At 41.0% G+C, this 26,430-nt stretch overlaps 1 protein-coding gene across 5 annotated transcripts in view; it reads right to left on the reverse strand.

Annotated features, from left to right (window-relative positions):
* Positions 1-26,430, reverse strand: part of AKT1 (AKT serine/threonine kinase 1) — a 74,828-nt gene that overhangs the window by 12,464 nt on the left and 35,934 nt on the right. For all 5 annotated transcript variants that reach the window (XM_027674103.1, XM_027674108.1, XM_027674107.1 and 2 more), the window contains 9 exons: positions 23,081-23,209; positions 16,404-16,515; positions 13,505-13,652; positions 11,614-11,745; positions 11,382-11,447; positions 9,427-9,495; positions 8,593-8,718; positions 7,186-7,314; positions 2,712-2,926 (listed from right to left, as the gene is read on the reverse strand). In XM_027674103.1, the coding sequence (XP_027529904.1) occupies positions 2,712-2,926; positions 7,186-7,314; positions 8,593-8,718; positions 9,427-9,495; positions 11,382-11,447; positions 11,614-11,745; positions 13,505-13,652; positions 16,404-16,515; positions 23,081-23,209 (1,126 nt within the window). The remainder of the gene's footprint in view (positions 1-2,711; positions 2,927-7,185; positions 7,315-8,592; positions 8,719-9,426; positions 9,496-11,381; positions 11,448-11,613; positions 11,746-13,504; positions 13,653-16,403; positions 16,516-23,080; positions 23,210-26,430) is intronic.

A 26,430-nucleotide genomic window follows, 5' to 3' on the forward strand; every position in this document is an offset into this window, starting at 1 on the left:
TCCTTTTCTCTTAGAAAATGGATTTCATATGACCAAATTTAGAAAACAGCCACGATTAAAAGCAGAATGCAAATTACTGTTCTTCACATTTTCCCCATATGTCTGTGAGTTTGAGACTGAATGGGTATGACTGAACATAGAGCGTTAACCCTGCTTCTGTAAACCCAGCTCAGGTACAACAGGTCCTTTTTAAGATTTAACTCACTGACACAGATCACAATTCCTGAGATCCTTGATATTTAAACTACCCTCATCACTGAGCTTCATTATATTAACCTTTACTGATGTTGGGGGTTTTTCTGATAATGATTTTACGGGAAGTGACAACATCTCCCAGTTTCATTTTTCTCATGAATTTGGCCATCTCCTCCATCCCACTCTGAAGTTCACCAGCAGTTACTAAACGCTGCCAGTTCTGATGCTTTCTGCCACAGACAGCATTATAATGATACTGACTTCTGTCCACCCCAGGGCTTTATGAAAGAGGGGACTTCTGTTGAATTACACAGCGGCTCCCCAAAGCACCATCAAGGGGCCAATGTCAACCAGACTATTGCACATTATTTAACTTTTCAGTGACTGTATTTTTGTAGCTCTCTGGCTGGTTTTTGTCAATATGGTTCCATGAGCTCACTGTGAGTCAACTACCAAGTATGTCAGGCTCCCATCTCGGCATACAGACCACCCAGAAAAGAGAGTGTAACACTACAGGGGCAGGACACAGGACTTCTACCCCTCATGCTTCCAGATCAGTTCTCTGTGCCGCCTGAAACACCACAAAGCACAAGGGATTTGCCGAATCACAACCCCAGTTAAAACGCTGTGTGAACGGTGATTGGTTAGAGACCAGTATTTAAGAACAGTCCATGATCCAAAAAGCTTGGGAAGCACCAGTGTAATTAGGCATAATTACAATAAGGGATGTGTGCAGGCTTGTCTAGTCAATAGTTATTTCTATCAGCAGCATGAAAATCATCTGTCCAACAGATCAGAGAAGCGCTGCTTCCAAGCCTGCAGAAGATACATGTGAAGAAGTGGCTATTTGTATAAAGTGAGCATATTGTGGAGTAATTATTGGCATTGGGAAAATCTTGTAATTAGGAACGAGTAGGCGTTCTTTGTTTGTCAACAAATTGCATTTTGGTTCATCAGAGATGCTCCTTTAAGAACAAATTGCAGCAGATGCTGCTTGTGTTTTCCAGTGATTGAAAGGCCCCACCTGAATAAGCTACAAAAGGGTCACAATTGCATTTAACCCAGCACTTTACTGGACAGGAATCCTGTTGGCAGGGGCTGCAGCCAGGCTTGAAGAGCACAGTGCCTGGGGGGCTGCTCATCAATTACACAACCTTCTCCTGGAGGTCCCCTCACAGGCGCTGGGTTCAGGAGGGGGGTGCAGCTGTTGCCACCTTGTACAAGGCTGGCCACGTTCCTGGCTGCAACTGTGCCCCGTTCCCCACGTCACCGCCAAGTTGAATCCTCCAGCAGCATAAATTGTGGATTTGCATTACAAGACCTCCCAACAGGATTTTCCATCAAAAACAGTGATGGAAATAGCCTACAGTGATGACAGAAATCGTTCCTACAAGTATCCATGTACCAGCAAAACCCACTTTCCTGCTGTGTGCACACACGTGCACAGAGACTAAACAAACACCAGAAAGCAATCGGGAATACTCTGCTTGCACCTCACATGAAAGGTTTCCTATTTGGGGGCCATTTACGGTGGAAGGTTCAGGACAGAAGATCAGGGGCAGAGTCACAATATTATTTGTTCTTAAAATGTCTGGGTTGACAAGATGGCAGGTTTTTAAACTGATGTTTATCTTTGTGTGAAGGTCAACATCCTTTTTGGATCTAGTTCTATATTGTTTGTCAGCCATTAGTGGTTTAGGGTTTTTTGTTTTCTTTTTGGTTTGTTTTTTTCTGTTTTAAAATCAAGGGTTATTTTTTAAATAATACAGCAATTAAAAAAAACAAAAACAAAAGGACAAAATAGGCAAAGTCAATTGAGCATGGTTTAAACTCCACCACAAACATGGTACAAACACCACCACCTACTGTCCAAAGCAGGATACTATATCACTGGCACATATTTAAAGAAAAAATTCAGAAAGGAGACAGCAGTCTCAGCTGGGACAGAAGGTGAAAGTATTTAGTGCAGAGCAGCTTATAACCCACAGCAGCCACTGGATTTGTTATGACCAAAAGCAGAGTTAACTTCCTTTTTCCAAGCTATAGTTTTGCTTAATGGCAGCCAACCTACTCTGAAGTTCAGCACCAAAGCTCCTTCATGTCACTATTTGTGGTGTCAGCTCATGTCAAAAGTTAAAAATAAATGAGTAGATCCACTTTCTGCATCTTGTTGGATGATCGCTTTAAACAGATTAGAAATAAAACTACAATTTTGTCGGAAATACCTTCCTCAACTTTTAAATAAAGAACAATATCTGGCATGTGTCCATGCAGGCAATAGCCCTTTGTGCAGTACCATTTTCAATTATTTTGCAGTTATGACAATAAGGTTATTTCATATGGGAGTGTAGAAATAGTTACTCCTAAGTCACCTGTCTCAAAGACAGTTCCCTTTCATTCGCATAGCACAATTATTAACTTCCTTGTGAAGCCTGTAGCAGAATTTTTCTGTGGTTTTTTTGGTATTTCTGAGGGCACAAGTTCTTAAAAGTGCAACCATTAAGCAACAGTCTCACCTTTGCTTAGGATCTTTCTTCAGCAAACCTGACAAGAGAGATTTTGCTTCAGGTGACAATGTGCGTGGAAATCTGATCTCCTCCATAAGGATGAGTTCAAAGAGCTTTTCGTGGTCCTGATTGTAGAAAGGGAGCCGGCCACACATCATTTCATACATCACGACTCCTAAACCCCACCAGTCCACTGCACGACCGTAGTCATTATCTTCCAGAACCTGCAGAAGGCAAGGAAAAAGCTTTAGAAGAAATTCCCAAACCAGGCATGAACACAGAATTTGAGAAGAATTTACCTCAGCAAGTCCATCTTATATGAGACAGCTGAATCTACCAGAAAAGTACTTGCAGAGTATCCATTTGAAAAGAACTGCCATCCATGCTCACCATCCTAGGTGAGCAGAATGGGGGAAAGGAAGCAGCAGGTACATTACAGAAGTCTCCTTCCCTTCTTCCTCCCACCCTCCCTCACATTATGGTCATGATAAGCACAACCTTTGAAAGTCCAAAGGCTGAGAACTGTTCTCACATTACAGAGCCAGCTGTTAAACTCTCACTTATTCATCACAAACTGTTCCAAATGGGATCCAAATTTTTAGAAAAAACCCAAACCACTGAAGAGCCATATGAGGAGAAGAGACCGTCAACCTGTTCCTTCACAAGCGACAAGCCAAACATATCCATCACCTTCATATCAGCCTGCCCACCCCCAAGGGTTGCTCTGCACACGCTAAAAGACCACCCACAAATACTCAATGACTAATCTACATTAAACACTAAGAGCCAGAACACCACTCCTAACATTTGACCGGCTGCAAGGCTGTAAAACGGCAGCCAACTTGTCTGGAAATGTTTCCCCTCCACCTCTTTGCCCTGCTCTAAAGGCACTCCTGCCTCTGCTTAGAGGGCTGCAAATCCAGGAACTGTCAGTGGGGTGGACTTTTGCCAGGTCTCACAGCAAAATGAGCCCAGCACAGTTCATTCTTCTCTCCTCCTGGGCAAATTCTACCTAACAAAGCTGTGGCTGGTGCAGGGACCTAAGACCCCAGCAGTGCCCTCCACCTCTCCTGCTCGCTGGTGAGGAGCTGGGCCACAGTGCATTTCTGATCTTCTACACAGTGGGTTGTTGAAGGGAGCAGGGAGAGTTTTGTGCCTTGTGCAGTGGATGTTACAAGGACTTCTCTAGACTTGGTGTCTCCTATGCAGTTGTCTGTAGCTGACACCAAGAGTCTCATGTTCCAGACCCTGTCCTCAGGTTTTAGTTGTCATCTTTACTCCTTTCATGGGTCTGCACTGAGCTGCTTACTCTTGCTAAGAGCACAAACCACAACTGCACCACCATCGTGTTTTCTTGCTGTGTGGTGTCCGTGTGAGCTTTACATTCCTGCGATTCAGAACACTTTACACTCAAAAGTAAAAAGGTGAAAGAGCCAAACAAAGTTGACGCAAGTTTAACAAATGCAAGATCTGAACCTCTGACAGATCTTGATAAAGGTTTTGCAAATAAAAAAGAAGCATCGGGACACTTCACGTAACAACTGTTTGCACTCTGCCTCTCTGTATTCACTAATTATTCCCCTTAATTATCTGAACAAGGGAGAGGGCCTGCAGTAAAAATCAAAAGGCTGCCAGGTATTAGATTACCCCACGTCGGTCTATTTACAGCATCCCCGGCCGTATGATTCACACCAAACGACAGCTGGCTGTGCAGCTGCCCCGTATATGTATACGGCCGACACAGCTGCCGGCCGGACAGGATTCCAGGAGCCGGCCCCGTCCTTCCCGAGGCATGGCAGCCCTTCGGCTCGCAGGAGATATTGTGTGACAATGCAGTTACCGCTCTCTGAGTCACCCTCGTTCAGTAAGCGCTTCCTGTTCGCACTCCCCTACACTTGGCTTGCCTAAAATAAAACAGTCGCAGGGCCTCCAATTTTTATTTTTTAAACTGCCGCACAAGAGATGCAATAGGAGAGACTGAAAGAAAAAGAAAACCACAACGGCCTTTGTTGTGCACTTAATAAATGCCATAGGTGCTTCAGAAATGCAGTAAAAACTTCAAATGTGACTTTAGTAAGTGCATTAATACTCTGTATTATAAGCTGGATTACTAACTGCAACGCTTCCCTTCACCTCCATTAATTCTAAAAAGAATATAAAATGCTTATTTCTTCAAAGTTCTTTATTACAATGAGCATACCCTCTTATTAGTGACTGCATAAAAGAGAGCAACGGTGTATCAAAAATATACTGTAACAAGAAAGATATTGCGCTCATCCATGATTTATTGCAACACACTGGATAGCTGGGGAGCAGTGAAGTAGCAAGGTCATTTCACTTAAATTAAAGGATCATCATTTCCTAATGAGCAGCTCCGGACTGCTGTGAGATGGAATTTGAAAGAGAAGGCAGAACAGCTGTAAACATCACAGCCATTGATGCATCTGACACATCAAAGCTGACATGGTTCAGTCACTGTCATCCATGCATGAGATTCCAGTATGAACCTAAAAACAACGATGCAACAACTGTACAGACACGCCGCTGTGCTGGACTCGAGTTACAAATGCAGACAAGAGGCCCAAGACCCCCGCTTTTAAGGATGTCTGACCTCAAACGCATGGAATATCGCTCGCGCACAATTTCCAGATTTTTTGCATGCTATCAACCAGATGACAAAAGCCTCCAGAATTTAACACTCCAACTCACAGATGGGGTTTGCAAGTAGGGGAGAGAACTGGGTTAATCAAAAGGATTTGTCCTTCAGGGTTTTTGGATGAGCCAACTCATCATAAATATTAAAAAGAAAAATAATAGCAAATACCATAAGAGAAAGAACAACACAATGCCTGCACAGGGAATCCCCACATTCCAAGTTAGGAAAAACAAAACCAAAACAATAAATATTTTCAGCCTCCTCAAAAAACCCTTTATGAGAAACTGAAGTTCAGCAATCGATTTTTTGAGGGAAGCTAAAATAAAAGCTAACACTGCATCATGCTGCTAATTACTCTCTGCATCAGTAAATCTCAAACTGTGGTGCATGGACCCCAATTTAGATTCACTGAAGACTTCTGGTGATCCATGGAAAAGCTGGCAGTTATCATGAGATTGGCTCCACCTCCTTGCTGCAAGCTACTTTGACAGGTGCCCACGTTCTTCATTATTACAAAGAGACTGGAGGCCCTTAAAAGCACCTGGGAGTTAAAAAAAAAAAACAACCAAAAACCAAAAAAACCCCAAGAGCATACTGCCACCACTCTATGCAAGCAGAGAGCACAAAAGTGCTGATCAGCAGACGCCAGCTCTCAGCAGAAATATTCCTCCTCCACTTTGATTTTCCATAATCTGTACTCCTGCATACTTCAACTCGAGGCAGGTTTGCAGTGCCCAAGTCTCCCAGCTCAGGGAAAGCTACATCCTGGCTGTGTCAACAATATATAATCTGCCAGCAGCCCAAAACTTGCTTCTGCCTGTGCTCTGAGCTGGATGGAAACCTAAACGCCACGGGTCGCAAAGCCCCCACTGCAAAGGAAGCAGTCCTTGTGCAAGGCACACCACATTAGCTCAGGCTCTGTGCCCCACTAATACAGGGAGTCTGCTTCCAGACAGCTCAGAGCGTGGGCAGAGAAACCAGCGTCTGCCTGTGATACACCGTGTGTACATGTATCCCCTATAACACAATTCCACTTTTGATCTGCCCGTAACTAACTCACAGCTATAACACCACCTGTGTTGCACAATTCTCGGAGTGTTTCCAGGAGGAAAGCTGCAAGAACACATTTACATTTTACACTTCAAAAAAAAAAAAAAAAATTCCACAAAAAAAAAATCCCCCAAACATACCATTTGGGGGCTGAGATCCCCTGCCTGGATTTATTTCCTCTGAAATTGGAACGTTCAAATTAACATTGAGAAATATCTCGTGCTTTTATAGTCATAAAACAGTTGGCACTTTTAATGCATACCATGCTAAATACTGCAGAAAAAGCTTGGTCTGTCCTTTTTTTGAAAACATGTCACCTTATACTGTCCTCAAAGAGTAAAAGAATTGGACAATACTGTCACTTCTTAAGCAAAGTCCTGTTGATAACTTTCAATAGGACAACACACACCATACTGCAAAACAAGTAATATAGTATATAATATTTGAAGTGATTTAAAAGATTTTTTTTTAAATTACATATCTTTTACATATTAAATTACATATTATATATTAAATTACATACAAGAAACAATCACTGTTCCAGTAAAATGTAAATACTCCCTGAAGTGGATGGAAGATACTACCCTGGTGAAAAATTATCACATATCATTATGCTAAAGATATGTTCCAGATCATGACCAAAAAAAGGAGTCTCAGTATATGTCATAGCAGTCAGTGCATGAACACATAACGGCACAGGAATTATTCTGTATTCTTACTGCTATCATGGACAGCACATAAGAAGATAATTTAACACAATAGCCAACATAAACATACCTCTGGCGCAAGATACTCTGGAGTGCCACAGAAAGTCTTCATTGTTGCTCCATCCTTGATGCCTTCTTTACATAGTCCAAAGTCTGTTATTTTTATGTGTCCATCTTTATCCAGCATAAGATTTTCCAACTGGGAAGAAAATCCAAATTAAAGACATGATTATGTATAACATACACTGCTCCTGAGCAGCACAGTGAAAGACATAAATTTCTGCAGATCAGTTTTCAACCTCATTCTCACTGGGGTCAGAACAATAGTAGTTCCCAAAGCATGTATAATGTAAATATACATTGTAACACTTTCCTTAGTTCTTTAGAGAACATTAGGTAACTAATTTGCAGTAACCAATGGTATAAATAGAAAGAATGCAGAATGTAGACATAATATTTATGCTTCTACAATATTATCCCCAACAGAACAGCAGTTATTTTGAACATATATTAAGTATTCCCCCCTCACACAACTTCATCCCTGCTTTTGCTGTGATTTTATGAAATAATCTGTACCAGTAAATAACAGCAAATCAAACAGAAATCATTTGCATGGCTACGGAACCACTTCCAAAGAGACCCTTTAAATCAGAATCACTACATACATTCACTCAGCAAATGGTATTCATCTTAGCTTGGGCCACTAATTTTTGAGAAAGCCACCCAGGTATCTCGTGTCCACCATGTACGAATAAAGTGCACTTTCAAACGAATCATGGTGATATGGGAGACAAAATCCCAGCAGAAATCCCAAAATTACTTTAACATAGCCTGAAAACATTACACACAATGTTCATTCTATATTGCTCCTAAATAAACTACCAGTATACCCTCACACTCTCCTGAAAACTCTTCTCAGGAAAAAAGAAAATGCTACACTTAAAGTTTCCTCAAGAATTTCTCGAGTCTGTTTGCCCTGAGATATCTTGTTTCATTGGGGCTTTTTTCCCCTTTTGTGCTCACCAAACAAATAAGTAACATGAAGCTTAGGCAATTTTCTAACTGGAAGCAGGTTCTATGAAGATAGTGCTGTGAGCACACTGCAAGGAAGAGCAACATTCACACAGTGTGAATTTGCATCTATCTGATAAGACCAGGATTATGTTCCACCGTACAGGAGAACCAGGAAAGTTTCTCTTAGAACATAAGCAGGCAAGTGAAAATGAAACCCAAGTAGCCCAGTACCCCTTCCTGTTTTCTGAAGGGTTGCCCCAGGGTCCCGATAAATGCCTCATACAGCCTCTTGGACTATGAAAGTGTACAGACATCCTATAAAGTCGCGCCCAACAGCTGCAACAACAGTTAGGATAAAGTTCAGTCAGGAAAGCATTTCTTAATAATTCAGGCTCGTTTGCTTTTGTTAACAACAAACAAAAAGCCAAACACCCAAAGCCATTGAAATTATTTCTCTACATACCTTCAAATCTCTATAAACCACATTCTTCTCTGAATGCAGGTAATCCAGCGCTGAAACAATCTCGGCTCCATAGAACCGAGCTCGGTCTTCGGAAAAGACACGCTCTCTTGACAGATGGAAAAACAACTGCAAGAACAGTAATTTGTTTAACTTTAGATGTTTCTGAGTTATGTCTTGCACAGGACATCCTGCTTGGAATGTGCTACTACCTAAGAGAAAACCCCTTCCCTTCCTCACCCAGCTGCGTTCCCAAATGTGTTAAAAAGCACCATAAATAAAATGATTAGACAATTATATCTCTTATTCACAGATGCACACTGATAATGAGTTCGTGTGCTGCAGTCTTGTACATTCAGAAAATTATAAGAACTCTTTTTGACTGAACTACAATTACATATTAAAACTACAGTGTGATTTGGAGAAATGTTAATATTCTCACTTTTCCTTCTTGACTGTAACAGTAGTTAGCAGTTTCTAGTTCTCCCTCCAAAGTAACATATGCTCACAATATTCATTAAAAAGTGTTAAAACTTGTCTGAAGAAAAACTAGAAAGCAACCTTGCCTTCTTGAACTTCTAAATGTCAGATTACAATATACTGCTGTCATGTAAAATAGGAACCTACGCCCAAAACCTCTATGTTCTAAAAATGGAGTTGAGAAAATTAAGAGTCTTAATTTTTAATATTAGTTAAACCTGTAAACAGCTCTGTTTAACTGGGACAACTTGGATTAATTAGAACTGCAAACGTGGACCTCAGCTAAATAATGTCAAGCAGAATTAGTAGTAGTACAGGAAAATCCTAGAGTATTAAACATTATTATATTTCCCTTACCTCCCCTCCATTAGCATACTCCATAACAAAACACAAGCGATCATGTGTCTGAAAGGAATACTTTAAAGCCTGAAACAGATTTAAACCAAAACTTAGAAGACAGATCATAATGACAATTATAAAAGCATTTTTAATAGAATGTTCAGAAACAGACATGAAATTTTCTATTTTAGTGAACTTTTTGTCCTTGAGTCTTATATCATACCTACACTTTCCTGTTGCATCTGAGGACTGATCCACTGCCAACTTATTTCATTAAATAAATTTAATTAAACATTAAATCAATCCCTTGCAGAAGCAATCAGCACCTACAAAGCTGTGAAACAAAGTCCTGGCTCATTAACAGTGACACAAAATGTACCAACAGTGGCTGTGAAGTTTCCTTCTCAGGCCACAAGTTCCCACAGGCTCCACCTCACAGACAAGAGGCCCCGACCAAACCCCAGAGCACCGGGTTTCACCGCACCAGCGGTCCTCTTACACGAAACACGTATATATTTACACACACCAGGCCCCTGGTCTCTTGCCCTGCTGCCCGCAACTGCTCCCTGCTGACAGTCTGTCAGAGGATTGAGCAACACTGTCGATACCAATTTGTGAGCAATTTGCAAAAACAGACTGGATGGAGGGTGTGATGGAGTGTCACAAGGTGCCTTTGTACAGTCCTGTCACATGTGTTCCCGTGGCAAGAGTAACATCAACTTGTTTGCCATAGTCTTGAGATTTCTGGTCATAACCCATAGCATCACAGAATACCCTGAATTGGAAGGGTCCCACAAGGATCATCGGGTACAACTCCTGGCCCTGCACAGGACAACCCCATGAGTCACACCATGTGCCTGAGAGCACTGTACAAACAATTCTTGAACTCTGTCAGGGCTTAGTACCATGACCACTTCCCTGGGGAGCCTGTTCCAGTGCCCAACTACCCTCTGGGTGAAGAACATTTTCTTAATATCCAACTTAAATCCAGTCTCATGGCTGACTTCAAGAGACCTTGTTTGGGTATTTGAGTTTATGAAAGCATTAAGGAGAAAATATCACATGTGGTATCACTGTCTTCATTACTAGGGGTGACATTTTTAAACTACTCATATTATTGCAGAGAAAGGGAGGATCAGGTTTTAGACATTCATGATTACACTCAATACAGCCAATATTTACTTCCAGAGGTCACACTTAACAGGGCTTAATTCCAGTTAAACCCTTGTACCTGGCCAAAGGAAACAACCAGGATCCTATACAGTCTCTTGGAGGGTTTAAGCAGCTGTAAACAACTCAGAGACAACTTGTAATAAATATTAGAAACAAAATCTTGAGATGGAACTTGGATATCTGAACTCAGCACAGAGAGACTGCTGGCACTAGAAGTCTAAACTGAGAGTATGGTTTGATTACACAGCTAAGCCAATGCAAAAGGAAAGCAGTGGTTAAAGCACAGTCCTGCTCTTCCCTGCCCCATTCCACATGCTCCCACCACTATTCTTTGGCTGCCATTACCAGTGTTCTGATTCTACAGTTTCTGGGAGCTTAAAAAAACAAAGACAAAATTAAAGGGTTTTTCCCCACTCTATCTTCCTGAACTTGTTTGTCACAAGATCAGGGTCACCTTGATCTCTGCTACAAAGAGGAGACCAAGCATTTGGAGGACAAGGGAAGTAGATATTTCTCTCAGAGACAGCAAGTCATTAAATGGGTGAGCTGTAAAGTCAAACCACACCCTGAAACACTTTCTTCAAGAGGTACTGAGGACCTGCTCTGCGAGAATCAGAAAACTTTAAAAAGTATTTCAATTTGTGCTTCCCAAAAATGGAAAGGGTACAAAAATACACAGCCACTCTGAAAACACAGATCTCAGATGCATTATATAAGTAAAAAAAACCAAAACCACACAACAGGGAAAGCCTTGTTTGTCACGATGTCAAGTAACACTCAGCAGAGGCAGAAATGCTTACTGTTAGGAATGGATGCCGAGAGTTCTGTAGAACACGGTTTTCTGTCAGCGTGTGCGCTACTTCATCCTGAAACACAAGCAGAAGGAAATCAGCAAAGTGGTTCCCCAGATCAGGGCTCCATGTAAAACACTAACAGAGCAATTATTTACAAGTTCTCTGAGAATCCTTGGCATGACTTTGCCAAAGGCTGTCTCAAGGGCGAACCACATCCCCAGGTTTCCCATCTACTCACCTTTGCTACAATAACTTCCTTCTTCAGAATTTTCATAGCGTAATACCGTCCAGTTGCTTTTTCTTTAACTAAAATGACCTTTCCAAAAGTGCCTTTTCCCAGTAGTTTAAGGTATTCAAACTCATTCATGGTCTGTTAATGATACAGATAAAAAAGAACTGAATTACATGAACTAACAAGAAGTATATTATTCTCAGCAGAACTGCTCATTCACGTGAGAACACATCGCATATGTTACACATGTGTCTTTTTGTTAATCTTTTTGTTTTGTAGAATTCAGGAGCAGAAATGACTCTTCCATAAAAATGAATGCCAGTGCACTTCCAAATATAATCAATCAAACTATTTAGGGAAAACCATAAGCTTTCAATTAACTGAATGCTCTTTTGCATGACAACACTCAACTGTGGAAGTAACACTCAACATACATTAATCCAGACATTTTGACCTCTTTCTCAGAGCAGACATTCCTTAAAAGGCACATGCTGCTCTGATTCCAGGGATTAAACTTACACCTTTTTTCTGATGTTCCCCACATCTCTAGGAGGGTGCTTTCTTGTGCCTCATTGTACTTCACTGAACAGCACCAAAACCACAGGACAAATAACTGCCTCACAGATTAGCCATGTTGCAGGCTAAGGACTCTCTCTGTGAGATCAATGACAGCTGCCAACGTGGCAACAATCAGACTTACACAACCCAAGCCTCCGTTGAGGAAAAAAATTAAGACACTTTCGACAGCAAACTTCCTCAACAGTCTTCCCTAGAACTGGTTCAGGAAACTTCCTGCTAATTGTTCAGTACAGTTGATATCAAGACTTCAGTTATCACCCTCACTAACATACCCAGAGAGAGGCAGTCACTGTTTCAGAAGAACAGGTATATTTGATCAACGTTTGACCAATATTTCTCATTGTATTTCTACGAAGAGCTGCCCAGTAAGGGCAGGATCTGTTCAGCCAAGGATCTAAAGGCCTAATGGCAGCTTCAATTCAGAGAAACATGTAAGTAGCCACCCCCATCACTCTAAAAGCGCTGACATGACACAAGGATAACAAATACTTAGTGAAGACACTGGTGGATAACTATCTTTTTATAGAAAAACTTCATCAGTTTTCCCAAAACTGAAACAAACTTAGGAAAGTAGGTGGGGATGACAACAGTGAGACGAGGACACAAGAAAGTGCCCAGCTAAAATCCACAAACATTGCATTCACTTGGGAAGTTTCTATCAATTCTTTCTTGCAAGAACAGGTGGGATCACTTTGGAAAACAAAAATCCAAACAGAAGACCACAAGGAGGTAGAAAGAAGTGAAGGAAGGCTAAAGACAGACACACCTAAAAGGGCTAAAGATCTCCTCTGGTACACACTCCTTTCATTGAGGGCCACTGCTGAACTGGCCCTGTGCATTCAGACTATGTTGTGCCTGATGCAAAACCCCAAGCTCTAGGAACATTACAGACAGACACTGCAGTGGTTGCAGGGGGTCAGCCTAAACCCTTAATCCAGAGCAATTAAATTCACCGGACCCACCCTAAATCCTGCAAATCCACTGGAATACCTTTGCACCCGCCTGCAAAGAGTTTAGAGAGTCATGTGGTCTAGCAGGAGCTATGATTTCAGGCCCTGCACCACAGGAAAATAGGCAAACCAAACCCAGACATGAGCTGGCCTTGAAAGCCATCCAGTAAGGAATCTGAACTCAGAACTCTGGTGGACCCAGATAGGCTCTGCCTGGTACCTGCTCAGCTTAGACAATTGTTTCCTCCAGAAGCTGCATCTACAACCAACTGTGTAATTGCTATGGGAACAGATGTGGCTTGATGGCTATTTCTTGTCAACATTTGAGAAGACCTAAAAAAACAGTTATTCCTTCTATGCCCACTTACCACTTTGTGTTTTGGCTTTGTCATAGAAACTTCCATTTCTTCGGCACCTGAATTATCACTGGGAGAGCCAGATCTAAAATCCATCATCTCCTCCTCTTGTTTCTTGAGGCTGTCTGCTACTGTTTGGATGGCTTTTGTCCATTCTTCCCTGGCAAAATATAGGCAAAGACATTCATTACTTGTGGCTTTACCATCTGCCATTGCAAAGATCATCAAGGGATACAGAGCAACTAATGCTCTCTGAGGAATCAGTGGAAGATACAATGAATTATGTGCATTTTCAAGCACATAATGCTTTTTTAAGACCACTTTCAACAAGTATCTTTATTAATAGTACTAGAAACAAAAGACAACTGAAGTTCTCCCAGTCTGGATGTAATACAAGGCTTTTCACATAACAGAACTTTTAATAGGCGTTCAGTCAACAGCTGATATGACCTGGTGATAGAGAGACTTACATAACAAAAACAGACTTGCCAAAACCAAAAAGCAAGAGGCTCCCATGAAGCACAAAGCAATTAAACGCAGCTTCTACATTTCTACAGTGCACTGAAACACATATCCAACTGCTGGGGACACTATGCCACCTTTTCACACACATATCCCAAATTTTAATGGCAAGCAGTGTTCCTGGAGAAGGCATTAAATCCCAGGATACTTAGGTTATTTCTGTGTTATAAAGATGATGACAGCAGTACAGCAATTCCTGTGTAAACTTTAGCAGAATGTCAGCAAAAGCAGTGACATTTCATCTTAGGTCTTGGTTATGATAAAGTTTCCACAGCTGTTTCAGCAATGGGTGCTCTAACAGTGACCCCTTTGACTCCCATGGAGACCACTTCCACTCCAGTGTCCTTTGGGAAATTTCACACCTTTGGAAACTACTGAAGTGAAAGTTCTTGGCCTTCACTTGATCGCACTGCAAATTTATTGAACATAAAGAATACAACTCATAAGGGCTTACAGGGTTTCAGGACAGGGTTTAAGACATAGAGGGGCTGAAGGACTATCTGAACTTACCACGTTTTACTGTCTTTTGTATCTGTAGGGAGCGGGATGTGATGGTTTAGTTGGTGTTTTCGAGGCACTGGTTAAACTCTCCTCCCAAAGACAGTCCAGGTAAAACACTTTCTACCACAGCAGGAACAGCAGTAGCCAGTGCTGAACTGCTCTACAGACAGTCTGCAGTGCAGCTGTGCCATCCTTATCAATGTCTGATTTTCCACTGGTTCTATGAAATGACCTTTTTTAAAAAAAAATCGTATCTGAACATGTGGATTTCGGTTTGTGATGGATGGAAGAGGCAGATCATTTGCCAGAGGAAGCAAAGTCCATAGGAAAAAGTGCTCAACGCAAAATTCTAATAAAAACTGGGCTTTCCTGCCTTGTGCATTTTTTATTATGGATTTTGCCTGAATATGCACTATCCCTCCAGCCCTGTCTGGGGCAGCAAGGTAATGCCGAACATTCTGAACATTCTCCCTATACTCCCAGCACAGACTACTCCATCCACCATCACAAACGCACTCCCTTATTTGCTAGTCATATTTTTCATATTCAGAATGGTTACAGTAAGAACTTTTTCTTCTGTATTTTTCTCTCTCCATCTCTTTCAAAAAGCAAACATTGGTTTTAAAGGCACAGAGAAAGCTGAAGGCATATCTACCTTCATATCTCTTCTAAGATTTGTTACTGACTTGGTTGAGATCTTGGCCCTCCTGAAGTGAGTATCTTTGATTTCTGGGAGACCAGAATTTCACCCTCAGCTTTTATGTCTCAAGAGTACACAACAGAGGTGACTAACACTCCGAGCCCTGAAGTGTCACAAAGCTGACTTAATTGGCTAGGAGGGAACAAAACAAGACTGAAATACAATCTTCTTCCAAGTGGAAACTGTTATTCACTCCCTTTAGGGTCACTGACCACAAAGCTACTAAAGAAAACAAGGACCAGTTTCTTTTTCTTTGCTTTTAATTTGACTTCACCTTCTTCTGATCATTGTAACAGAATTAAAAGCAATAATCAGAAACCCTCTTTAAATCAGTGCATGCAAAGGCTATGAAAACAAGAGGCAAATAATATTGGATAGAATTTACCGATCTTTAAACTAAACATGTGCCAGTATCATACCTAGGGAGGACCAGGGGTTTAAAATACTCATTCCCCTAGGGGATGGTACTGGAATAATTTAAATTCAGTTTCTGAAAAGCGAGTAAATATTTAAATACTCAGTAGTTGCAGAATAGCTGTGCTGGAAAACTGTTCTCTCTGGAGGTAAGAGATCAATTCTCCAATGATGAGAGCACAGGATGCAGCTCTTAGCTTTGTTTCCTAACAGCTGAAACAGAAATCTGCACCTGCAGCAGATAACTATCACCTTTATTATCTAATTTGCATAAAACATTAGCAATCAGCAATGATACAACTAACTTTTCCTTTATAAACAAGGTGTCTAAATAGACTTTAAAAGGTCAGTATTTTGACACAACTCAATTTTGCCTGAATCTCTATTTCACTTGTGCTCATCCTTTCAGAAACTCCCAGGTCAGAAACCCTTCATTTTACATACCACATTTCCAGTGAGAAATGAACCTTCCATTTCCAGAAATAACTACCTGTGTGCTGGTACACACCTGCACCTGTCCATTTTGGATACCCAACCTAGCAACTCTTCATTTACAAACTGCTCAAAATCCACTCTCTGAAACCCCCCCTTAGGGTACCTTTTACACTGGAACATGGACTAAAACTGAGGCGCTCAAAAATCATTTGTCGCTTTTCAGTCCAGACGTACATCATCTGATAAATAAGAGCTTCAGCAAAAGACTTGCTATTAATGCTGAAGACTTGCATCTGCTTTTGCAAGGATATTTATGCATTAAATATGAATGAAACATACCGCTCCTCTGGAGTCTCCACATGAAATGTTCTTTCAATTACTGTGGTCCACTGGAGGCATCTAATGATAAATGTGTTTGGTTTAGGTCGTTCTGTCTTCATCAGCTGGCACTCTACCACAATCAAGGAAGAAAGAGTCATGGTACATAAGCAGGTTTAAATAATCATTTGTCTTTATTCTTATCTAGCAAACTGTTGTGATTAATCAGCCATAGAAATCTCTGTAAGTACTTCTTTAGAAGACTTGAGACAATTTACTGTGTTGATGAAACCAATAAATAGCTTGGGAGATAGCCATCTAAGCAGCACCAAAATCAAATTCTGCTTTGAAAGGCTCCACATTTGGTCTGCCCATAGAGGTAAGGAGAAATGTGATGTGATAACACAGAAGCCATTCAGACTCAGGTCCCAGACTCCAAAGGTCATCCAAAGCAGAGCACATGGCCAAAGTCAGTTGATAATGCAGCAATTACATCCACCGAAACTAAAGTCAAGCCCCCACATTCCCTCCAGTTGACTTTCCCAACATAAAACCCTGCCCGTGGCTTCCAAGGAGTTGCCAGAGAGTGTGTTTGGTCACTTTGCAGCGACCGGAGGAAGATTAGACTCAGCATTTCCAGTCCTCAAACACTAGAGGGAACATCAAACTGCAAAGGCACCCCCTGAAAAGACCCCATTTCAAACGCCTTCGGGACAGCTGCCGCAGTCGGATGCTGTACGAACACGCGGCTCACAGCTCCCATCACTGCCAGAATTCAAGCACAGCCTAAAAAGGCTACAGAAGTACAGCTACATGCAAAGCCACCACTTCCTTCATCAGAATGCTCTATCGAGACCTGAGCACCAATTTTTTTTTTAATTTTAAAATCACATCTAGTACTTTGAGTTTTATAGGATGTTACGAGTGTTTATCCTTCCAATTTGGGCCTGAAAATGCACCTGAACAAAGGTAGACATTAGCTATACTAAAAGAGAGCTGAAAAACAAAAGAAAATCAATACCAACAGAAGCTAAGACAGTATATTTTTTAGATTAACATTAATAGAAAATCTAATTAATTAAGAAGCTCCTGCTGGAGGAAAGTCAAATTAAGAAACCAAGTGAGCAGGGGGAAAAGAAATAAAATATAATTGTGGGGGTTTTTCTTGCATTAAACTCTTTTCCTTGCAGTTAATGAAACCACAAGCTTGCTATTATTTGGTCTTCAGGTTCTAAATCAATTTCCAAGTAAATAAAAAGGCACTATGAAGACAAGAAGAAATTTCTGCTTACTGCTAGAGTTACAAACACCCTCCACCTTCAGAAACATGCAACTTGAGGACAGAATCCACCAGAATTCGTATGTGTCACTAAAGGCTACACTGGTACCATTAGGTTAATTTCATAATTGTGAAAATTTAGAATGCTCAGTTTTAAATTCAAGCTATTAATTAGCACCAAGTTAAAATATTTACCGCCAGTGTTTTTGGGCGCCGTATTTTTGGCAATATATTTCACGCCTCATTTGCGGCTGGAATTATAAGCTTTTCAATGAGTAACTTTGCATTTTTCATGACAAGAAAAATCTAATTTTTCTTTAATAGCACGCTGAGGTTAATACTGCATCCTACTAAAGCACTGCAATTAGATAAGAGAAAGTTTATTAATGAGTCATGAAAAGGTTTTAGTGTGATAAACGGCACTCCTTCATTCACCCAGATTAAACAACTTCCGCACAGCGACGCAGCCGAGTGCCGTGTTCAGCCTCCCGGCCACCTCCATCCTCTCTCACTGAATGGCAATGAAAGCCAAACAACTGCACAGGCTGTCGAAGCCCAGCGCTGATAAATTCAGCTCAAAAGATCTCACTCCTGCTCCCAGACCGCCCACCTCAGTTTAGTTGCTCTTCTTTTTCTGTTGTTTGTTTGTTCTGCCTCCCATTTTTATCTGCTTAATGTGATTAGATTAAGGCCAGGGTTGTCCTCTACGAGCCTGCACAATGCAGCCCTAAGACACAGAATTTGGCTGAAGACTCGAACAACATCAGGCTATTTCTAACCTCGTGCTAATCCAGAGCTGTTTTCCCATACTTATCCAGAAGGGCAACATTATGAAAAAATAAACTGAAAGGTTTTGCTTACATTTTAAAAACAGACTTTACATTCATATTAAGTGCCTCGGATTCTGAAGAAGCAGCACAGACATTTAAATTAGCCATGAACTCTAAACTTTAACCATTTAATTTCAGCAAAATAAACCACACAAGGAGTTTTCTGTCATAAAAGAGGACCAATTAAACGTCACTCTTCCCCTAAATCAGCACTGTCCATTGATATTTGTTAAGCTTGCTGATCCAGCAATCTTTAAGGCATACAGCAAGATGAATAATAGAGATTTGTCAGTTAATAACCACTATAATTCAAGTATGTCACACAGAAGTGTTTTGTTTAGTGAACAATATGCTATCTAATTACCCTGCTCAATCATAACAGCACATATCAAGTAATACAGAAAGCTTTATTTTTAAATTGCTTTACCAAAGTGCTGTACCACATAGGTTCCAGGAAGTTTGAAACTACCACTTAGTTCTCCCTGCATATGACAATCACATGGATTTTATTAATGAAACGAATAAACAGTAGGTTTTTCTTACTTTTAAACCCAACTGTGTGCTCTTTACTGTAGTTGACAAGTTACAAAAGCACCAAACTTGCCTCCTCTAACCAGGTACTGCAACATGCACCACTCTGGCAGAGCACAGACACGGGTCTGATTTATAGCATGTTTGGGGGTTCTGCTTAAGAACATTCACATTTCAAACACGGGCCGAGGGTCGCTCACCCGCTTGGAAGACAGTTTTTCCTGTCAAACAGGCAAATGTAAGTATTCCCCATTTGCAACAAACTAAGTACTATAAACAGCAGCCTGTTAAAAATGATTTAAATTGCTCTAAAGAACCTCTTGATTCTTTCCTGGCGTTTGGTCTTTTAAAGTAAGTAGGACAGAGAAATTGTTCCTAACAGGAATAGACACCAAGGCATTCAAATGTAAATTACCATTTTGTATTTGAAAGACACTTAGTATTATCCTGGTGACTTTCTAAAATGTCACAATATTTGCTTTCCCAGCACTTAAGCTAAAAGGCAGATTACTTTCGATGAAAGTGTCAAACTCTGCTCCCTATATAATGACATCACACTTGAAACAATAATGTAAAGGAAGAATCCTTCCCATTCCCGCTTTGGTTTCTTTAAGGAAGGGTATGGAGAAAAAGAGAAAAAAAAAAAAAGAAAAAAGGTAAATGAGGAAAGAAGAATGATGAAGAAATAAAACTTTGGAGAGGCAAACAGGAATGTTATGTTGAAGTTCTTGTTTTCTGCTAGCACCACTGGATAGATTCACCTTGGATAGATTCATTCTGTGCCTTGCTCAGCATGGCACAAGCCAGGAGCACCAAGTTACAGACCTGCACTAAGGTGGCCCTTAGTAACAGCAGACAAAAAATCCAGCCACTAATCTGGCCATCCCATGCCCTCTGATAAATGCTTGACTGCAGACACACAGTCCTGCCCCAAAAGGAGCTCTCGTATTGTTGAGCAATTATGTTTTCAGCTGTACAACAAAACCACCACAGTCCACCCTCCTTTTTGACAGCCGGGAGAAATAATCCCTTTCTAACAGGAACAGGCTCTCTCTTCATGTGGTTTTTCACAATATACTGCTTTTCTCAGCTATATGGTTTTAAAGGCTTATAACCTAATAGGGAGACATACATGATAATCCGAGATTACAATCGGTATGAAGGCTACTTATCTCACAGATTTACAACACAGGCTCTATTGGTTATTCATCTGCAGGGGCTTTGGAGCAGAACTTTTAGGTACAGGTTTCTTTTTTCCTTCTATCTTATTAGTGGTGAAGTACAGAACACAAATGCAAATAAGACTCAAAAATCTCAGTTAAATGCTCAGGCACCATCATTCAGAAGTTCTGCTTTGGTTTTTTTGGGTTTGCTTGTTTGTTTGTTGTTGGTTTTTTTTTTTAAAATAAATTACCAGTAGGTTAATTCCAGACAAAATAAACTCTTTAAACACAGCATTAAATTACAAACATAAATATATGGCTATTTAAAATGGAGAATTATCTGGAGAAAAAGTTATTAAAATTAAATAAATAGTGAGCCTCTCTCTACCTAGAGGGGCCTAGAAACAAGTTTTCAAAAATGTACTATCAAAACCCTCACAGACTGAAAGGAAAAGGCTAGAGTAGCAGAAAGAAGAGGCTGTCAAACACATGGAAAGTACACTCTGTTTATTGCTAATACTTTCTTCCTATCTGTTAAGGAAAAAGAAAGGTAATTGGTATTTTCTATCACTCTTTTCTCATGAATGGAGTATTTTCTACCTCTCATGGACTGCCAAAATCACTCAATAAGAATTTTACACTACAGGTAAGGAGAGTCCCCTACTCATGAAAAAACTCCTTTTACTTGCAATGATAAAAATGTCTACGTTATATTACAGCAGAAGAGGTAAAGATTTTAATCAGAGACATGGGACCACTTCCAAAGAACAGACTGACAGAGACAGCCTGCCATCTCATTAAGAAAAAAAAATCTAGTTCACTAATTAAGAAAAAAAGTCAGGGCTATCATGATCTCTTGGAGGAAAAGAAAACAGAAGGATTAATTTTTACAAAATATTTAAGCTAAATTCCCCCCACCATTCACTAGCAGGAGGCTTCTATAGGCCTGTGCTCTGGCCTGAGCCTTCCTCTAGAGACAGCTCGAGTTCACTCACATTAACTCAACAAATTAACCCAAATGAATGTATCAGGCAAGCAGGTTCAAAGGGAAAGCTTATGGTGCAAAACACATCCAAACCATACAAGTGTGGAGGGCACCCAGAAGGGAACTGCACATCAGGTGCTGGAAGCACCACGTGCTACTTCCTACATGGGAAATTAAATCCTGGTGGAGAAACAGCTGCTTCTGTGAGCCCAAATCCACAAAAATGATTTCTAGCAAGGAGGCCACACTCCAATCATCCAGACCTTCCTGATCTGCCACTAGTTCACCAGTCAAGAGCCAGTCTAGGAACACCCTCCCACCCACCACCCAGCCTGCAATGCCTCTTAGAAGGGCTACACCTTATCCACAGGCACATGCCGCATCTTCTCCGACCATGCTCTGATGCCATGGAAACAAACCTGTTTATCTATAAATGCTGAGACTGATGGGCTCAATCTGCCAGAAAAAGCACTATATTCCTGTTGTGAAAACCTATTTAAGTTAACTAGTTTTGAAGGCAACTTGAACAAAGAGAAGGCAATGGACACATTTTTACTCCTTAGCACTGAGCTGCCCAAGTAATGCAGTTAGCAGCAAGAGGATGGAAGTGGCCTGCAGAAAGTGCATTTGTTAAAAGCCTCTGGCTATAGACCAAGTACTGAATTAATTTATGAATTAATGGCTTTCCGCTGCTTTTCTTTACCTTCTTGATCTGTAAGGAGATACCAGTCTAAAGAGGAAAGTACTGTCATTACTGAAATGAAAACACTATGACAATTCTCTCTCTAAAACGAGGCAAAAAGCCCCAAAGCACTCTTAGCATCCTGCACAGAGGCACCAGGCAACAGCACGTCCACTATTTATTCCCATCATCAGTCAGAACAGGTATATGCTGCTACTGGAGGAAAAATAACAAACATTTGCATTAATTCCTAGTGCTGCCCAGCCCTCTTAGGACCAGGGTGTTCCAAAAAATCTGCTTAATGATCAACTACAAAGGTGAATCCCATGTATTTGAAGCTATCTGTAATGAAGAGGGAAAGCCCCTACACCCTTCTTGTTGTAGAGCTTTGCTCCCACTAGTCACCAGGAACATGGAACAGATCGTTGTTAGTAACAGGTGCCACAATCTATTTTTAAGTGGTGGAACGAGACACAGGCAGATCATGAGACAGGAAAGATTAAGAACAGGAGAAAATAAAAGCTGGAAGTATACAGAGAAAGGTTGAAAACATGAGCAAGAGAAGGAAATTATCTTCAGAGTCTTCTATTCACATCCTGTGCTGCAGCACCTGAGCGAAGTCGGAAATGTTTGCATAGGGGAGAGAGTGCAGAGGTTAGAAGATGTTATTATTTCCAAACCCTTTTGTTGGCTTTAATAGAAGAAACATGTTTTTGTGTTCAAAATTAAGAAAAATCAAGCGTGTTTCATTAAAACCAGTGCTCACTCTGCATTCTCTTGTGCTAACAATTAAATAACTTTGACCTATGTCAATGCCACCGGAATTCAGACCTGGTGGCAGAACAGAGGCTGAAATGCTTTGGCTGTGCCTACCTGCCAAGTACTGGGACACGTGCCTGGGTTAATTTCCACTTTAAAGCAACTTGCTTAATAACATACATACAAAATATTAACAAATAGACTGATTTTATTAGATAACTAGAAATGGTAAATTAGTAGAAAACTGGTAAAAAAAAAAAAGGAAAAAAAAAAAAGGCAGAGCATCAAACCCCCACATCACAGTCATTCCTGAGAAACACAGCGGGGTTTATCATCTCAAATAAACACCTATAGTGTTTGGATACATCACTCTGGGCAGATCTGAATGCTACAGATGCAGCTCACCAGCTACAACTACAAGAAAACATCGACCCCCAAGCTGGACGAGGGAGCAGGTAAAAGCACTTACGAGCTACTGAGAAGTTATTTAGAGGTGATTCCCGCTGGTCGACATCCTGCGGTCGCTCCTTGTAGCCAATGAACGTGCCATCGTTCTTCAGGAGAAAATACCGCGGCCTCCATGTTTTGATGTATTCTCCTGGAGAGACAGGATGGGCAAAGGGTGAGAACATCAGAAAACACCCCAAAATACTGACTCACCGATAATTTTTTTTGTTAATATTGAAACTACATGTCATTCTGACAGCAGCAGTTTTAGGAACATTCAGTTCAGTCTGATACAAACAGTGGAAAAATACAGGCACTGAGTCAGATACTGCTAGCAATGTTAACCATAAAAATGGGCCTTCATAGAAGGTAAACAGCTATGTTTTGTTCTTCCATCTACTCCGATTTCCATTCAAATTCTGCAACATCTGCCTTAAATGCATTTTAAATTTAAAAAAAATCAGAGCAGATGTCCTATGTATTATTTTTGCTATTGTCATTTTTCATACTGACAAGTGGAGAAATTTTTTTCATTTACATTTTGCAGCGCAAGTATTTTAAACAACAATGGGTAATTTACTAATTAGTCAACTGCTTTATCAAACCAACAGTCACTTTTAGACCATAAGAAGATAATTCTCTGCTTATGTTACATAACATCACTCACTCCTCTCACAATATCTCAAGCATGAAACATAAGATGATATATCACAATATGAAGGGGAAAACACTGGATGATGTATAGCCACCACAAAGAAGAAAACAAACATCTATTCTGAAAGATATGCCACCTTTCTTTGTCAGAGAAAATATCCCTTGCTCACACCATGCTACTGCTCGTCTGAGTAACCTGCACAGGTGACAGTTGTGTGACTGTGTTACAGACACATTCCAAATGTCCAGCAGTAGAATAAAAAGAAAAAAGTTGATCAAAACCTCAGTTATTTACAGGATTTATTCGTAAGATACTGGTCTTCAGGCAAGGAAGAGACAGGTTCTACCTGTGGCTCTTCTAGATGACTGTCAATATGCCTCGGCTTTTTGCTTATTGACCAGACTGTCTTCTCAGGTAGTCTCTAAAGAACCTCAAATAGCTTTTCATGGTGCCAAGCTGCCCCTCCAGGTCCTACAAGGTCCTGCAGTAGTGTTTCTATTCAACTGAGTCACAAAAACCTCACTTAAGATGTTATTCAAATCACACTACTGGCCACACTTTTCCAACTCTGCTCACCCCAACAACTGATTTTATAAAAAATTAAAAACAAATGGTCACTACAAAGCACCCACAGCTGAGCATCAGCTATCCCTCCTCTCCTGAGTATGGTTTCTCACTTGTTTGTTCACCACTGGTGAGAGGACGAGGGAGCACAGTAGGACCCAAGCTCCTTTTCCAGCCTGTGCACCCCATGGTGCTGCCCTGAAACGCCTGGTGCCCAGTGCCCACAGGTTCATCAGCTGGCAAGCTCTTCAAACAACCACCCAGAGCAGTGAGAGGAGCAGGCTCACCAGACTTATTGGCTCTGGCACCCTTCTGCTGCTCTCCTATTCTCCCGGGCTCCACTCACACCCTCTTTTCCTGCTGCTCAGCTTTCCTCTGCCAGTGATTTCTCTCCCAGCAAAGTGCACCCTGCACCAGGAACTCCCTTGCAGCTGCTTTGTCTCCTTCCTCTCCCCACAGTCCTCCTCTCCGTCTGCGGTGCAGTTTCACCCTGCTTTGGGCACCAGCTGTGTCACTTCTCTGTTCACGTCCATCCCGTCCCCTCCTGCACACCGAAGCAGAAGCAGCCCCGACGCCCACACCACGCAGCCACGGGCGCACACACCCCCACCAGCTGCTTTCACCTGTTTAGTCCTTGCTGGGCTTTTCATTTTCTATTTAAAGCAAAAAAATTAAGAGTTACCAAACTGTTGGAGAGAGTTGCACAGAGCTACCTTTGCAGTGGTCATGTCTGCAGAAAACATCCAGTTGCACTGAGGAAACAGGTATGGGGAAAGAAAGAGGAGAGGAAAAGGAAGGCGCACAAACCTTCTCAGTGTTTCTTTTAGAGACGTCTGTTACTGCTGTAAGTCTTACACTAACCTATAAGGGGTTTACAAAAGTGTCATCATTGCTCCAGGAATTTCAGAACTCACCTACAGCTGTCATGGTTTAACATTTATAAGCAAGGAGGTAAATGTAGAAGGTTTTGTTGTCAGCATCTTTTTAATTCTGACCTTAATTAAAAGCTGAAAACTTTCTGGGATCAGTAGGAGATTATGAAGCCTTCCACATTTAAATTATCAGTCCAACTCAGCCCAGATCAGTGAGATTACTCCAATCTCATTACTATTACACCACAGATGTGACCACAGGGATAAGAAGATACGTGGCACATTCAGCCCAGCTCTTGACTAGAGGTTTGCCAGGTAAGCAGGTCAGGGAGGTGGCTGTCCAGACTATCACAATTTTGGAACACACTGTTACATACCTGACTCGTTGGTATTTTCTTCTCTTGCATAAAGCACACCCAGGAGACCTAGGAACCACCACATACCCCTAATGATACCTGCACTTAAGACTAAATACAGATTTGATGAGACATAAAATATCTGAACAGAGGCAAGACAGAGTTTCCACCTGCCTTACTCCCTAATTTAGGCTACACATCTTCCCCATCGGCATTTACAGAGGGGACATTTATTTTTTGCAGATTCTGAAATTATTATCTGGTTATTTTCAGTGAAGTATGCATAATTTTACACAAAATTACACTGTACTGTCACAGAAGACTGTTCCTCTTAGATTAGATGCTTATGTTTGGCTCCCATACTTTCTTACAGCTTTATCCCCACCGATCTGTTTCTCTGTTAGAAACACATCATCTAACAGGATTAATCACACAGTCTTTAAATTGGTGCACTCCATACATATATAGCATCCTCCTCCACACTCACTCTTTCTCTGTGAAAAATCAAGGATTTCATTACTGCCAGGCTTTTTGCAAGGATCGTTCTACTTGGATCTTCCCTTAACCATTGCTTTAGCCGGTTCTAGTTCCTGAACCACCTTTTTCATTTGCAAATAATAATATGATTTTATTTAAACTTCTTTTCCACATGTCTGGAGCTTAATGAATCCTGTAATATGGAAGCCTACATATTATTGGTTATTGTTCTTGCCAAGGACAGTATGAGGCACAGTCCAGCATCCGTGGTATAAATTTTTATTATATAACACACTGAGGTTGTACTTCTGCATCTTGCAGCAAAGTGGCAAGACACTGCCTGGTGTGTGACTTCCCAAATAGATAATCTCCAAGTATAATTTCACATTCAAATCTGAGCAAACTATAGTTCCTCTACAGAAGTTTGGACACACAGATTCACCAACAC

Source organism: Neopelma chrysocephalum, unplaced genomic scaffold (genome assembly GCF_003984885.1).
Source record: "Neopelma chrysocephalum unplaced genomic scaffold, ASM398488v2 Primary Assembly neopelma1_24, whole genome shotgun sequence".
Taxonomy (NCBI): domain Eukaryota; kingdom Metazoa; phylum Chordata; class Aves; order Passeriformes; family Pipridae; genus Neopelma; species Neopelma chrysocephalum.